The 13,431-nt window shown below is 35.2% G+C and overlaps 1 protein-coding gene and 1 pseudogene across 2 annotated transcripts; one reads left to right on the top strand and one right to left on the bottom strand.

Annotated features, from left to right (window-relative positions):
* Positions 1-351: 351 nt before the first annotated feature.
* Positions 352-2,755, top strand: LOC120177118 (gluconokinase). Of its 2 annotated transcripts, none has more exons than XM_039183352.1 (4): positions 352-479; positions 565-607; positions 2,107-2,186; positions 2,316-2,755. In XM_039183352.1, exons 1-4 carry the CDS (start codon positions 461-463, stop codon positions 2,738-2,740), a joined length of 567 nt encoding a protein of 188 aa, XP_039039283.1. In that variant the 5' UTR covers positions 352-460; the 3' UTR covers positions 2,741-2,755. The 2 variants fall into 2 exon arrangements, with proteins under 2 accessions (XP_039039283.1, XP_039039282.1); XM_039183351.1 differs by having other exon boundaries at positions 378-479; positions 2,286-2,755.
* Positions 2,756-5,219: 2,464 nt separating this feature from the next.
* LOC120177117 overlaps positions 5,220-13,431 on the bottom strand; it is a 46,350-nt pseudogene continuing 38,138 nt past the window's right edge.

Raw genomic sequence — 13,431 nt, forward strand, 5'->3', positions numbered from 1 at the left:
TAATTAAAATTTCCATCCTTTCTCCCCAATAACGTCCTCTGTTTCTTAAAATTTTGTTTCTCTAACTGGGCTTTAGTTGAAGAGTACTGCAAGACCAACTCCCATATTTTTTGGGTATTAGGAGGCCTGCTTCCAGTCGTGGTGGATCGCAATGGGGAGTTGACTTGGATTCAAATGCATGTGTGACGCTATTGGAATTTCGAACCCTCGTGGGCTACTTTTCTTGTGCCGACCTCGGTTGTTAGCTCGTGATCCGTTACACATGTCTCCAACCAACCTTGTTTTTCACGACTACTGCATTATACCTGTTTTCTTCTATTAGTATTCTTCCCCACCTTTTCATCGTCAAACTGTGTTTGGGTTTATTTTGAATTTTCTTTTCCGACTCAAAAAATAGTTTAATTCATCCCCTCTTGCAGATAGCATTGAAGGCCAGATCGTATCTTATCTTTGACTTAATATGGCTATTGATCGCAAAGGTAATCCCTCTCGGATTCGCCTTCTAGTTTCCATTGTTTTCTTTTTAGCCTTCATTAGCGGTTTATATTTCCTGTCTTTTTGTAGGAAGAGCTGTCGTGATTATGGGAGTTAGTGGCGCTGGCAAAACGTAAGCCCCCCTTGTTTTCGCTTTGTAATTTCTCATTCATGATTGAAAGCTGAATCTAGGAATTATTCTTTTTTTTCTTCTTTTCTTTTCAAGTATATGTGGAATAGAAAAGGTTATATATTGATTTAGTCCATTTTTATCTTCAATTTTTTTTGGTGGAATAGCATCTTAACTCTGTTAATTTAAATATTAGTCAAAGAAGTCCATTCTCATCTAATTTTCAGATTTAGATACTTAATAAACCTCTCAATAATTGATCCTAACTTCATCTCGGTTCTTATGCACTGTTTTCCTGTCTTAGCTTTCCGGTAAATTTAGGAAAGGCAAGAAATACCATCGTTTTTATGATACATCTTGTTTTACTTGTTTATAACTTTTCATCTCTTCACCAGATCAAAAGAACCCTCTATACTCTTCACCCAATTTCACATCATTTCCCCTACAGGTGTACCTTTTTATCAACTTAGAAGAGGTATGAATAGAGTGCATTATAGGTGAAGTAGACATACATTCTTGTACCAGGACGGACGCAGTATCTTATTTTAGGGGATGAAGTTCTAAAATTTTAAGAGGGAGCAAATTTATAAAATTCTAGAAGAGCGAAAACACATTATCAATTAGAAATTCAAAACATATCTAAAATATATATTAATTTAGAATTTTCAGGGACAACTACCCCGATCCATCTATGCTCTTGTTAATTATTCACGGCTATGTCCGATTAGCTTGTTTCTTCAAAAAAAAAAAAAGCATCTCTTGAGATAATAATTAACCATTATGAGGCGAACAATTGTCTATTTCCATCTTTGATAAAAAGCTCAAGAGAATGTATTGTATTGAGCATCTTAAGGTGCAGATCTGGAATGGCATTAATGTTGCCCGTCATTCTATCACCATATTATTATTTTCATTTATGGGGTTTTAAGATGTTCATGTTAGCAATCATTGGTCTAACTGTTGTTTGAATTGATCATGTGGAGTTGATAGTTTTATTATTGATGGAGAATGGCATTACCATGTTATGCAGTAAAAAGGTTTTGCTTTGATTCAGTCTTTCAACTAGAACTTTTCCAAAAGTTTGATTATTTCTTGGTATTGCTCTTATTTTAACTTGATTCCCCTATGCCATTTTTGATGATGTTGTAGTTCATGTAATATACATATACATATACATATACATATACATATACATATACATATACATATACATATACATATACATATACATATACATATACATACATATACATATACATATACATATACATATACATATACATATACATATACATATACATATACATATACATATACATATACATATACATACATATACATATACATATACATATACATATACATATACATATACATATACATATACATATACATTTTGATGTTGATTTTAGTGGAATCTCTCACACCTATGTCCGAGTAGCATAGATACTTTGTACAGGTAACAATATGATCAACCTCTTCTACTTCGTGTGTATAACCAGCACAATAGGTGACATGTTGGCCAAAGTTTTGAACTGTAGCTTTCTTGATGCTGATGATTTCCATCCACTGTCAAACAAAGGTAAGTTTAGACATGGCTATTGAGCATGAATCACAGTTTTTCTCTTCATATATTAAATTTGTTACTGCCTTTAACATTTATATCCATTTAAATACACAGAAAAGATGAGGCAAGGTATTCCCCTCTCAGATGAGGATCGAATTCCTTGGCTAGAAATGCTACGGGATGTCCTAAAAGATAAATTAGAAGATGGAAAAACTGTGATACTTGGGTGTTCTTCACTGCAGAAACATTACAGAGAAATTCTAAGATCCGCCGATGCGGATTACGTTCTTGGGAGCTATGCTGGTAGGGTGCAGTTTGTTCTATTGGATGCGCAGGCCAATGTTCTTGCTGCTCGGCTCGAGAAACGAGCCGCGGAAGGGAAACATTTCATGCCGGCAGCACTTCTGCAATCACAACTAGAGTTGCTTAACATAGATGAAGGTGAAGGGATATTCAAAGTCGACGCCACCTTAAGCCCTCTGGTGATCGTAAGCAAAATACAAGCATTTTTGCACTCTAATTCTGATCAAATCATCGATGAACAGTCCACCGGGAATAAGGATTTTTAAAGAAGTTGAGAATTTCTTGAGTTGCAATTGCATCATAATTCACAGTGCAATAACAAATGTAATTTATTAAAAATACTATAGTTACTATTATCCATTTTTTTTCATGTTACCAAATGTTAAATAATTAAAAATGTAATGTCTGGAATTTTTATTAAAGAAAAATTAATATTAAACTAAAATAATTAATAAAATACTTTACTATTATAAATAATTTATTCTGTTTTCCTCAAGTTTCTTTTCACGCAATATTATAAATTTGATATAAACTAAAATAAATTTGATAAAAATATTATAATTATTTCATTAAATAAAAAATTAGAAACACTCCCTCCCCTTCTTCAACATTTAAACTTACTTTAAAAACCATCAATTGAAATTTTAATGTTTCAATTTATCACCAATCGAACATTTTAGGATGGATTTGAGCACTGGAAATGCTGTTAAATGTCAATTAAATTAGTTATACTAGCCCCGAGTATTTTGTTTCATCCTCGATTTAACGATGTTGATCGTATCATAATAATTATGAAGATCCATTCCAACGATACCAACCAGTAAATTGATGAAAAATCCAGTTTTGTTTGACAGAAAGAGCAAACACGGTTCCACTGTCATCATCTCTGATCAAAATCTAGAAAACTTATTAGTTTCTATAATTTTCTACTCTCCTTTAGATATATATATATAATTCATTTTTTATTAGAAAAATAAAGATCTAATTAAAAAAATTTAACATAAAAGCAAATATTATTATATTTATCCTTAAATATATAAAAAATAGTCATAATATTATGTCGGGTTAGATTGAGTTAGATTTTTTTCATCCTAAACTCGATCCAAACTAGAATTTGCCATATGCTCCATCTCAACTAGACAGGTAAACGAGCTGAACGTTCAACGAACTGTTCGATGAGAAGTTCGTTTATTTATTAAATGAACAAACATGAACAATATTTTATGTTTGTTTAATTAAATAAACGAATCCAAACAAAGGGCTTGTTCGTTCATTTATATTCGTGAATGTTCGATAATTCATTCGTTTATTTTTGTTCATTTACGATCGTAAGCGTTCAATAATTCGTTTGTTTATATTCATTCATTTATATTCTTTTATATTCGTTTATTTAAGTTCATTTATGTTCGCTCATTTATATTTAGCTCAATCTTTAGACATGTTTAAACTATTAAAACATAATAAATTTTAACCTTAAATCCATTAATATTTTAAAACTTAATTAACTTTAAACCCAAATAAAAAAAATACTCAAACCTAGTCAGGAAAATATAAATCCTAAAATTATTTGGAAAAAAATATCTTCTCAAATATAAACCCAATTAATTTTATGTTAGTTCGTTTATGTTCGTTCGTTTGTGTTCGCTTATGTTTGTTTATCATTTTAACGAACAAACATGAATAAACAAGAACAATGACAGATCCATTGAGAGTTGAGGGTGGGCATGTGCCCACCTTAAAATCTGAATTTTCTTTGATTAGTTACATATTTTACTGATGGTGCCTGCTTTGAAATTTTATTGTACCCACCCTGAAATCTGAATTTTCTTATTAGTGACTTATTTTATTGATAGTGTCAACACTGAAATTTTATTTATACCTAGCTCATTTAAAAATTTTATATTGTTAACATGTTTGTGTCCACCCTCAAAAATATTTTTGGATCCCCCACTGAACACGAATAAGCTACATTTATTAATGAATGGACATGAACAAGAAATTTTATTCGTTTAGTTGTTCGTGTCGTTCGTTTATTCGATTGAAATTAAACAAATGAACATACCCTCATTCGTGTTCGCTCGTCCACAGACAATCTCAATGTTAAATGTTCTCTATTTTAATGCATTATTATTTTTTCACCATAGAGTATTTTACATTTTCTTCATATTATATAACTGTATCTAATATTTTCAACCCTTACAGAACTAATGAAATCTTAGAAATATCTGCTAGGAAACTCGATCTTATTCTTCCACAAATTTATCCTTCTTCCTCAATTTGAGCATTACCCATTCAATCTGTCTGCAAAGATTTTATAGGAAAGCTTAATTATAATGAAATGTGCAGAGATTCCTACCCTACCTGGACCTGGTTTACATAGTAATTGGGGGAAACAGATAATAAAAGAAAGAACTGAGAACATGTGCCAACTTTGTATATGATTTCATACAAGAAAATGTGTTATAAACACAAAAGGGAAATGGTTTGGTTTTAGTCAGTGTAATGAAAATAATACAAGTTTCTGTTGGTTGTGTAATCATGTAAGGTTTAGATGATTCATATTTCATAAGGCACCGCAACAGCAATACCATACCTGTCCCAAACACATGCGCTTCCACTGCTGCTTTGAAGCAGAGCACAATGTCCCCATCTGCTCTTCCTGTGATATGAAAATGTCCGCCAACGGTTATTGTGAAATCTTCTCCATAAACTACGCCATTGATTCATATCAGTAAGCAAAAATAGTTAGCATTACCTCTTGTGAACACAGTTTTGCGACTTCCTCTACTCACACTTGATACAGCGGTAAATGTGACGAACAAAAAACAGAGATGCAAGGAAGCCAATGGCACCAAGCACGAGGAAGAAGCCATAGCAAATGCAAGCCATGTAGCCAAAGAAGAATGAGGTTTGCATGAAGCCTGACATGTCTGATCGCTCATAGTAGTAAAATAAACGGTAGGCATATATGAACAACCCAATTGACCCACCACAAAGGAAGGACCTAAAATACCAACGAAAATGTAAGTTTAAGACCAGCCGATTAATGAAAAAGGTGGTGTGCCATACACGGTACATGAATGTCAATTAATGATAAAAAAATTCATATTAATAATTCTACAAATGACACAAGATTGACAGAAAATGATAACTTGTTGTTTGTAACATTATTTGCACGTGTCTTTGCATAAAATACATGTTGAAAACAGTGGCGGATCTAGAAATTAAAAAATAGGGGTCCAAAATTTTAATGCTCATATTCTAAAAATTTTGGGTATGCAATTTTTTTTTATTTTTTTCTATTTTCATTAACAAATTAAATTAAATTTAACACTTTTATCAAAATAATAGGTGTGCAATGGCTCCCTAGGGAGCCATATACATCCGCCCCTGGTTGGAAAGAACTCGGATTCCAGAAACAAACTCCTGTGAAGTTATGACGAGCGTGATAATCAAGCAGCCAGAACATTTCGTTGATTCAAAGTAGGATGCCACATTTTAGAAATAACCACTGTGATTCATACACAAGAAGCGAGGACAGTGGAAAACTGAAATAGTTGTTCGGTGACTAACTGATTCTAGAGTTGGGTACATCTATCACAAGCTTGGCAAGCATGATATCCATGTTCTATCATTAATGGGAGTGATAAATCAAGTATGGCATAAGCCCTTATGAACCTACTCATATTAATGCTTCACTAATTTATGTACTTGTTTTTCTAACATAAATCCAGTAGAACCACAAAGGTATATTTTCTCAAGTCCCATTGCCTCAGTCTCTCGGGTACAACCCCTTCTCTCCCTTAAGTATGAATCTATTTGGGTGCATGCATGCAAATGTGCACTTATGTTTGCAACAATTGCATGCAACAATGTGCACCTATGTGTGGGTGAGAGAGTGAGGAGGAGAGAACAAGCTAACAGGGAGAGCTTCGACATTGTTGCCTGACATAAGAGGTTTTCTAAGGCATATTGTTATGCCAACCATATTAGTATTTTTGTTCTTCCAAATTGGGCTTCAAACAAGTGGTGTGGTTTAAGGAGAACACCAAGAAGAGTTTTACCTTAGAAAATCCATTGAACTAGGAGTTCACTGAACCAGAAATTTCTAATCAAAATTTGGCTTAACAATTTGTATCAAAAGAATAAAATTTTTTGGCTTAACAAATTCTACTTGCCTATTAGCAGATCATACACCTAACTTCAATTAAACGGCTTAAACCCTTTCAAGAAAAAAGTATATAAAATTCATACTAAATAAACATGGATTTGCTCAAGGAAAGCTTTAAAAGGAAAGAATCTAATTCATATTCTTAAACTTTTCATTACATTATCAGAAAGTAGCTTGCTATATCTGTATCATACTTAGTATGATAGTATCAGTACTCTGGAGACCAATTGCATATGTACAAAAAGCTTATCAACTACATAGTAGACAATTGCATCACTTAAACTCTTGCAACTTCAGTTGGGTTTCTTATACATTGTTTCAAATTGTACAAATGGGAAAAAAAGGTCAATTATTAAAAGGGTATCAACATTGGCCCATATATCACAAGAAATTATGCATGCAATAGATGAAACACAAATATGGCACACATGCATCAACAAACAAACCAAGAATACTTGAGCTCATCAGAGCAACAATATGGAAATAAAATATTCTTCAACCAACCATGCATATATATTCATATATTATTTTTGTGCCCACTTGTGAATGCATGAATTTTTTTATATATGCAATGTTAGAACCCAAAAACAACATACCTCCCCCACCATTCATGGTCTTCAGTAGCAAGTTGAAAATAAGTTAAAGCCACAGTAATAAAAGCAATGACAATCAAGAGAATGATAAAGAAAATAAGCAGGATGTTGTAAATGGTGTAGATTCTATGTCCCCACACGCTTAATACATAATAAAGCTCAAAATAGATGGCACTGAAAGACAAGAACCCTGCCATTGCCATCTGAGGAAGAGTTCTCCTGTACCAAGGCAACTGTGGGATCTCTCTAGGACACCTTATGGTGTGACACGGGGCTTCAAACTCTGCCTTGCTATTCTTTCCAACAATACCTCATAATACTAATAAAGGACATGTAGCCAGACCCCATATAAGAAAAATCACTACAATGGTTCCAAATGGCAATGCTGCAGTGACTTTATAAGCAATTACGACGGTGTTAATGTTGGGAAATAAACCTAGTACAAGTAATTTCCTTATAACTAGATTAATGAGAATGTGAAATAAAAGCGGAAAAATAATACCCGAAATTGATAACGGAGTTCAGCCAATTGTGCTTACGTCTCCGGACTGCTGTAGATATTTTACTAAGAGAGAAAATTTACAGGTGTTTACAAAACACTCACTACTCACAAGAAAGCTCTCTAGTATTGGGAGAAAGAAATGATTTTTGGGATGGATTTGAAGCTAAATGAGCTAGGGTATTTAAAGTTGAAACTTAAGGACTTAATCTTGTAAATACCCTAAAGTCTAGGGATTAATTGTGATTATCCCATTATCATTTTTCAACAAACATCTACCAAACTTTAAAAAACTATTTTTCAAAGAAACATTTACCAAACTTTGAAAACCATTTTCAAATAAACATTTACCAAACTTTGAAAACCAATTTTTCAAAGTTGGTTGCCAAACTTGAAAACCATTTTTAACAATACTTTCAACAATCTCCCACTTGAAGACTGATTTTTATCTGTCTTCACACCTTGATCAATGCAGCAGCATTTCTGGTCTTGTTAGTCTAGCATACCAAGTGAAGCTGAACATAACTTCAGTTTGTCTGTGGTTACCGTCTTTGTCAACATGTCTGTCGGATTTTGAGCTCCACTAATCTTTTCAAGTTTCAAAATCCCATCTTCTAGAAGAGACCGGATAAAATGATATCGCAATTGTATGTGCTTCATTCTGGAATGAAAAGACGGATTCTTTGCTATATGGATAGCACTTTGACTGTCACAATACAAGACATTGTTTTCTTGTTTCTTGCCTAACTCTTCCAAGAAACTTTGGAGCCAAACCATCTCCTTACTAGCTTCCGTAACAGCGACATATTCTGCTTCAGTTGTGGAGAGAGCAACTATCTTCTGTAGTTGAGAAACCCAACTCACTGCAGTACCTCCTAGAGTATAGACATACCCTGTAGTGCTCCTTCTGATGTCAACATTTCCAGCTAAGTCAGCATCTACATAACCTGTCAGTATCGTATCTCCACCTTTGAAACAAAGTGCTTTGTTTGTAGTACCGCACATATATCTAAGGATCCATTTGACTGCTTCCCAGTGTACCTTGCCTGGATTATTCATGTACCTGCTAACAACTCCCACTGCATGAGCAATATCTGGTCTGGTACAAACCATGGCATACATTAGACTTCCAATTGCTGAGGCATACAACACCTTCACCATGTGTGCACGTTCTTCCTCCGTCTTTGGTGACTGTTCTTTGGAGAGTCTAAAATGAACACTTAAAGGTGTACTTACTGGTTTAGCATCTTGCATGTTGAACCTGGAGAGTACTTTGTTGATGTGCTCAGCCTGTGATAACATCAAAGTCCCCGACTTTGTGTCTCTCTTAATCTTCATCCCAAGAATCTGCTTTGCATCACCCAGATCCTTCATAGCAAACTGCTTCGACAATTTTTGCTTCAAGTTTATAATCTCTTGCATGTCTGAGCCTGCAATGAGCATGTCATCAACGTACAATAATAAAATAATGAAGCTATTGTCGAACCTCTTGATGTAGCAACAATGATCTGCTTGGCATCTGGTAAAACCACTGCTACTCATGAAGCTATCGAACTTCTTGTACCATTGTCTAGGAGCTTGTTTTAAACCATACAAGCTCTTCTTCAACCTGCATACCAGGTTTTTCTTGCTTGTCTCTATGAAGCCTTCTGGCTGCCTCATATAGATTTCTTTCTCCAAATCACCATGAAGGAAAGCTGTCTTTACATTTAACTGCTCAAGATGTAAATTCTCTGCAGCTACAATTTTCAACACCAGTCTGATTGTGAACAGTTTTACAACTGGAGAGAAAATTTCATTGTAGTCAATACCTTCTTTTTGCTGAAAACCTTTGACATCCAATATTGCTTTGTAGCGTTTACTCTCATCATGCTCTTCTTTGATCCTGTAAATCCACTTGTTGTGGAGCGCTTTCTTGCCTGGTGATAATTCAGCTAATTCCCACGTCTGATTTGACATAAGTGAGTCCATCTCATCTTTCATGGAAGACTCCCACTTGACTGAATCCTCCATTTGCATTGCTACATCATAGCACTCTGGTTCACCATTTTCAGTCAGCAACAAGTAGTAAAAAAAAGGAGAATACCGTTGGGTTGGTTTAGGAATTCTGGAGGAGCGTCTTAGTTCCGGTGTGCCTGGTTCTTCTTGAACTTCTTCAAGATTGATCTGAACATCATTTCCAGAAATCTCCTCGAGCTCAGTAAATTCCTTTGTTTCATCTTCGATGTTTGAGCTACTTGATTCTATGGTTGATCTGTTTTTGTACATCACATTCTCATTGAAAATGACATCTCTGCTTCTGATAATCTTCCGATTTTCGTAGTCCCAAAACCGGTAACCGAACTCATCACCACCATAACCAACAAAGACACATTTGTTGGACTTGGCATCAAGTTTACTTCTTTCAGCAGAGTTTATGTGTATATAAGAAATACAACCAAACACTCTTAAGTGTGAAAGGTTTATTTCTTTCTTGCTCCAAACTTCCTCTGGTATTCTACCATCCAAAGGAACCGAGGGCCCATGGTTGATCAAGTAAGCTGCAGTGTTGATAGCTTCAGCCCATAGAAATTTGGGTAATCCGACATATATCCTCATGCTTCTGGCACGTTCATTCAAAGTTTTGTTCATGCGCTCTGCTACGCCATTCTGCTGCGGTGTCATGGGGACTGTTGTCTCAATCTTGATCTCATTGTTTGCGTAGAAATCTCTGAATCTACGATTTATGTACTCTCCTCCATTGTCAGACCTCAACCGCTTGACTTTCAAACCAGTCTCATTTTCCACCATGGCCTTCCATTTTCTGAAGGTATCAAAGACTTCTGAATTCTTCTTCAGAAAATAAACCCACACCTTCCTTGTAGAATCATCGATGAAGGTGACATAATATAATGAGCCTGCAAGAGATGGAACTGGAGATGGTCCCCATACATCAGTATGAACCAACTCTAACTTTTCAGCCTTGGGTGTCTTACCAATCTTTGCAAAGCTGACTTTCTTTTGTTTGCCAAAGATGCAATCCTCGCATAGTCCGACATCTACATTCTTTAGATCCGGCAACTTCCCCTTTGAAAAAAAGTGTCTTCATCCCTTTCTCGCTCATATGGCCAAGCCTTTGGTGACATAGGTTTGATTTTCCATCAGCATCTGCTACTGTAATGATATTCTCTAAATTTGAGGTTATATAGAGAGTACCAGTTTTCTTACCACGAGAAATGACGAGTGCTCCTTTGGTAATCTTCCATTCACAGCCTGAAAAGGTTGTACTATATCCTTCTCCATCAAGCTGTCCTACAGAAATCAAATTCCTTTTGAGGCCAGGAATATGTCTCACTCCTGTCAGCTTCCAGGTGGTCTAGTTTGGCAGCTTTAATCGGATGTCTCCTTTTCCGACGATCTTCAAGGTTTCATCATCAGCTAGATAAACCCTCCCAAAATCACCACTGACATAGTTCTCCATGATTTCTCGGCATGGGGTGGAGTGGAAAGATGCTCCTGAATCCAAGATCCATGATTCAATCGGACTGTTGATGCTTAGAATCATGGCATCACCTGTATCCTCTATCACGTTGGCAGATTCCTGTGCGCCGATATTTTTCTTCGGTGCTCGGTAATACTTTTTAAAGTGGCCCTTCTTGCCGCAGTTATAACAGGTAAAATATTTCTTTCCCGTTCTTGATTTTCCCGTTCTGGATTTGGATCTTCCACGATTTGAGTTTCTTTCTGATGTTCTCCCTCTGGACTCCGTGTGCAAGGCTGAGGAGGTTGATACTTCACCCGATTCTCTCCGTCGAATTTCTTCACTCAATACCAGATCCCGAACATCGTCGAATTTTAATTTGCTATTTCTTGACGAGTTGCTGACTGCTGTAACAATATCATTCCAACTGTCTGGTAGAGACGATAAGAGAATTAAAGCTAGAACTTCATCATCGAATTCAATTTCCACGGAACTCAGTTGGGTTGTGATTGTGTTGAGCTCATTTAGGTGTTGAGCCACTGATGCCCCTTCCGCCATCCGCAAATTGAATAATCGCCTCATCAAATGAACTTTGTTTGAGGCCGATGGTTTCTCATACATACTGGAGAGAGCCGCCATAAGACCCGCCGTGGTCTTTTCCTTTGCTATGTTGAAAGCAACATTTCGGGACAACGTCAGTCGGATAACTCCGAGGTCTTGTCTGTCGAGAAGAGCCTAGTCTTTATTCTTCATGCCCTCTGGTTGTTTTCCTGAGAGGGGTTGATATAGATTTTTCTGGTACAAAAAATCTTCAATATGCATCTTCCAAAAGCCAAAGTCCGCACCATCAAACTTTTCAATTTTCACATTCCCTTCGTCTGCAGCCATCGCTCCCACTCAAATCTGGCTTCGTTTTGATCTTTTCTGACAATTCTTGCGAACCACCGTGTATTAGAACACCTCCGTCGACAAATTCGTATCGCCGAAAAAAATTTTTACTATTCACTATTTACGTAAATAGTAATGAATAGTAACATCGCAAAAAAAATTGACAAAATTCACAACCAAAAGCTTTGATGCCATTTGTAGGGAAATAAACCGAGTACAAGTAATTTCCCTATAACCAGATTAGTGAGAATGCGAAATAAAAGCGGAAAAATAATACCCGAAATTGATAACGGAGTTCAGCCAACTGTGCTTACGTCTCCGGACTGCTGCAGATCTTTTACTAAGAGAGAAAATTTACAGGTGTTTACAAAACACTCACTACTCACAAGAAAGCTCTCTAGTATTGGGAGAAAGAAATGATTTTTGTGATGGATTTGAAGCTAAATGAGCTAGGGTATTTATAGTTGAAACTTAAGGACTTAATCTTGTAAATACCCTAAAGTCTAGGGATTAATTGTGAAATTCTCATTATCATTTTTCAACAAACATCTACCAAACTTTGAAAAACTATTTTTCAAAGAAACATTTACCAAACTTTGAAAACCATTTTCAAAGAAACATTTACCAAACTTTGAAAACTAATTTTTCAAAGTTGGTTGCCAAACTTGAAAACCATTTTTAACAATACTTTCAACAGTTAAGAAAGCAAAATGTAACAAAAAGAGGTCCACAAAACAAGCTTCCCGTCAGTAATAAGTTTCTCACCTGCCATGAGAAAAGGGTAAAATAATTATAATTGACCAATAATATATAAACATTTTAGTTACCATTTTCTGCTTTGGTTCTAAGTTCCCACATTTTTTCATTGAGACTTGGCAGGCAAGAATGCATAGGGTTAAGATGTGGGAAGCTGCTGTGATTAAAAAGTTATTAGAAAAGGAGTTTTTGTTTATCTTAAAGTATAATTCCAATGGTAATTTACTTATACTTTATGATTAGATTTTATCTTTTTAGAAGATAAGATTTTTAGGAGATAAATGTCAGGAAAAAAATACCTAGTTAAACTTTACTTTTGCAATTCTCAGCCTATAAAAGCAGGTTGATTTTTATTTTTTCCAGCAACAATTCAAACAGAACTTATGTTCTTTCTTCATTCGAATTTTCACTTTCTTTCTTCTTAGAATATTTACATAAGATAAAGACTCAAGCTATCCCACCCAAAGTCAGTATTCCTAAGGAGGAAAATTGGAAAAGTTATATCTCCATTTTGGGAAGATAACAGTGTTTCGAAATATCCTAAAATTGTAACATGGACATTCCATTTGGAAGAAAAGTTATATTCTCAC

This window comes from Hibiscus syriacus, unplaced genomic scaffold, assembly GCF_006381635.1.
Source record: "Hibiscus syriacus cultivar Baekdansim isolate YM2019G1 unplaced genomic scaffold, ASM638163v2 tig00112281_pilon, whole genome shotgun sequence".
In the NCBI taxonomy this organism is placed as follows: domain Eukaryota; kingdom Viridiplantae; phylum Streptophyta; class Magnoliopsida; order Malvales; family Malvaceae; genus Hibiscus; species Hibiscus syriacus.

Excerpts from the sequence above, each read along its gene's own strand:
- LOC120177118 (XM_039183351.1), top strand. Across the intron at positions 608-2,106 it reads GTTAGTGGCGCTGGCAAAAC|CACAATAGGTGACATGTTGG; the intron begins GTAAGCCCCCCT and ends GTGTATAACCAG. Across the intron at positions 2,187-2,285 it reads CCATCCACTGTCAAACAAAG|AAAAGATGAGGCAAGGTATT; the intron begins GTAAGTTTAGAC and ends TTAAATACACAG.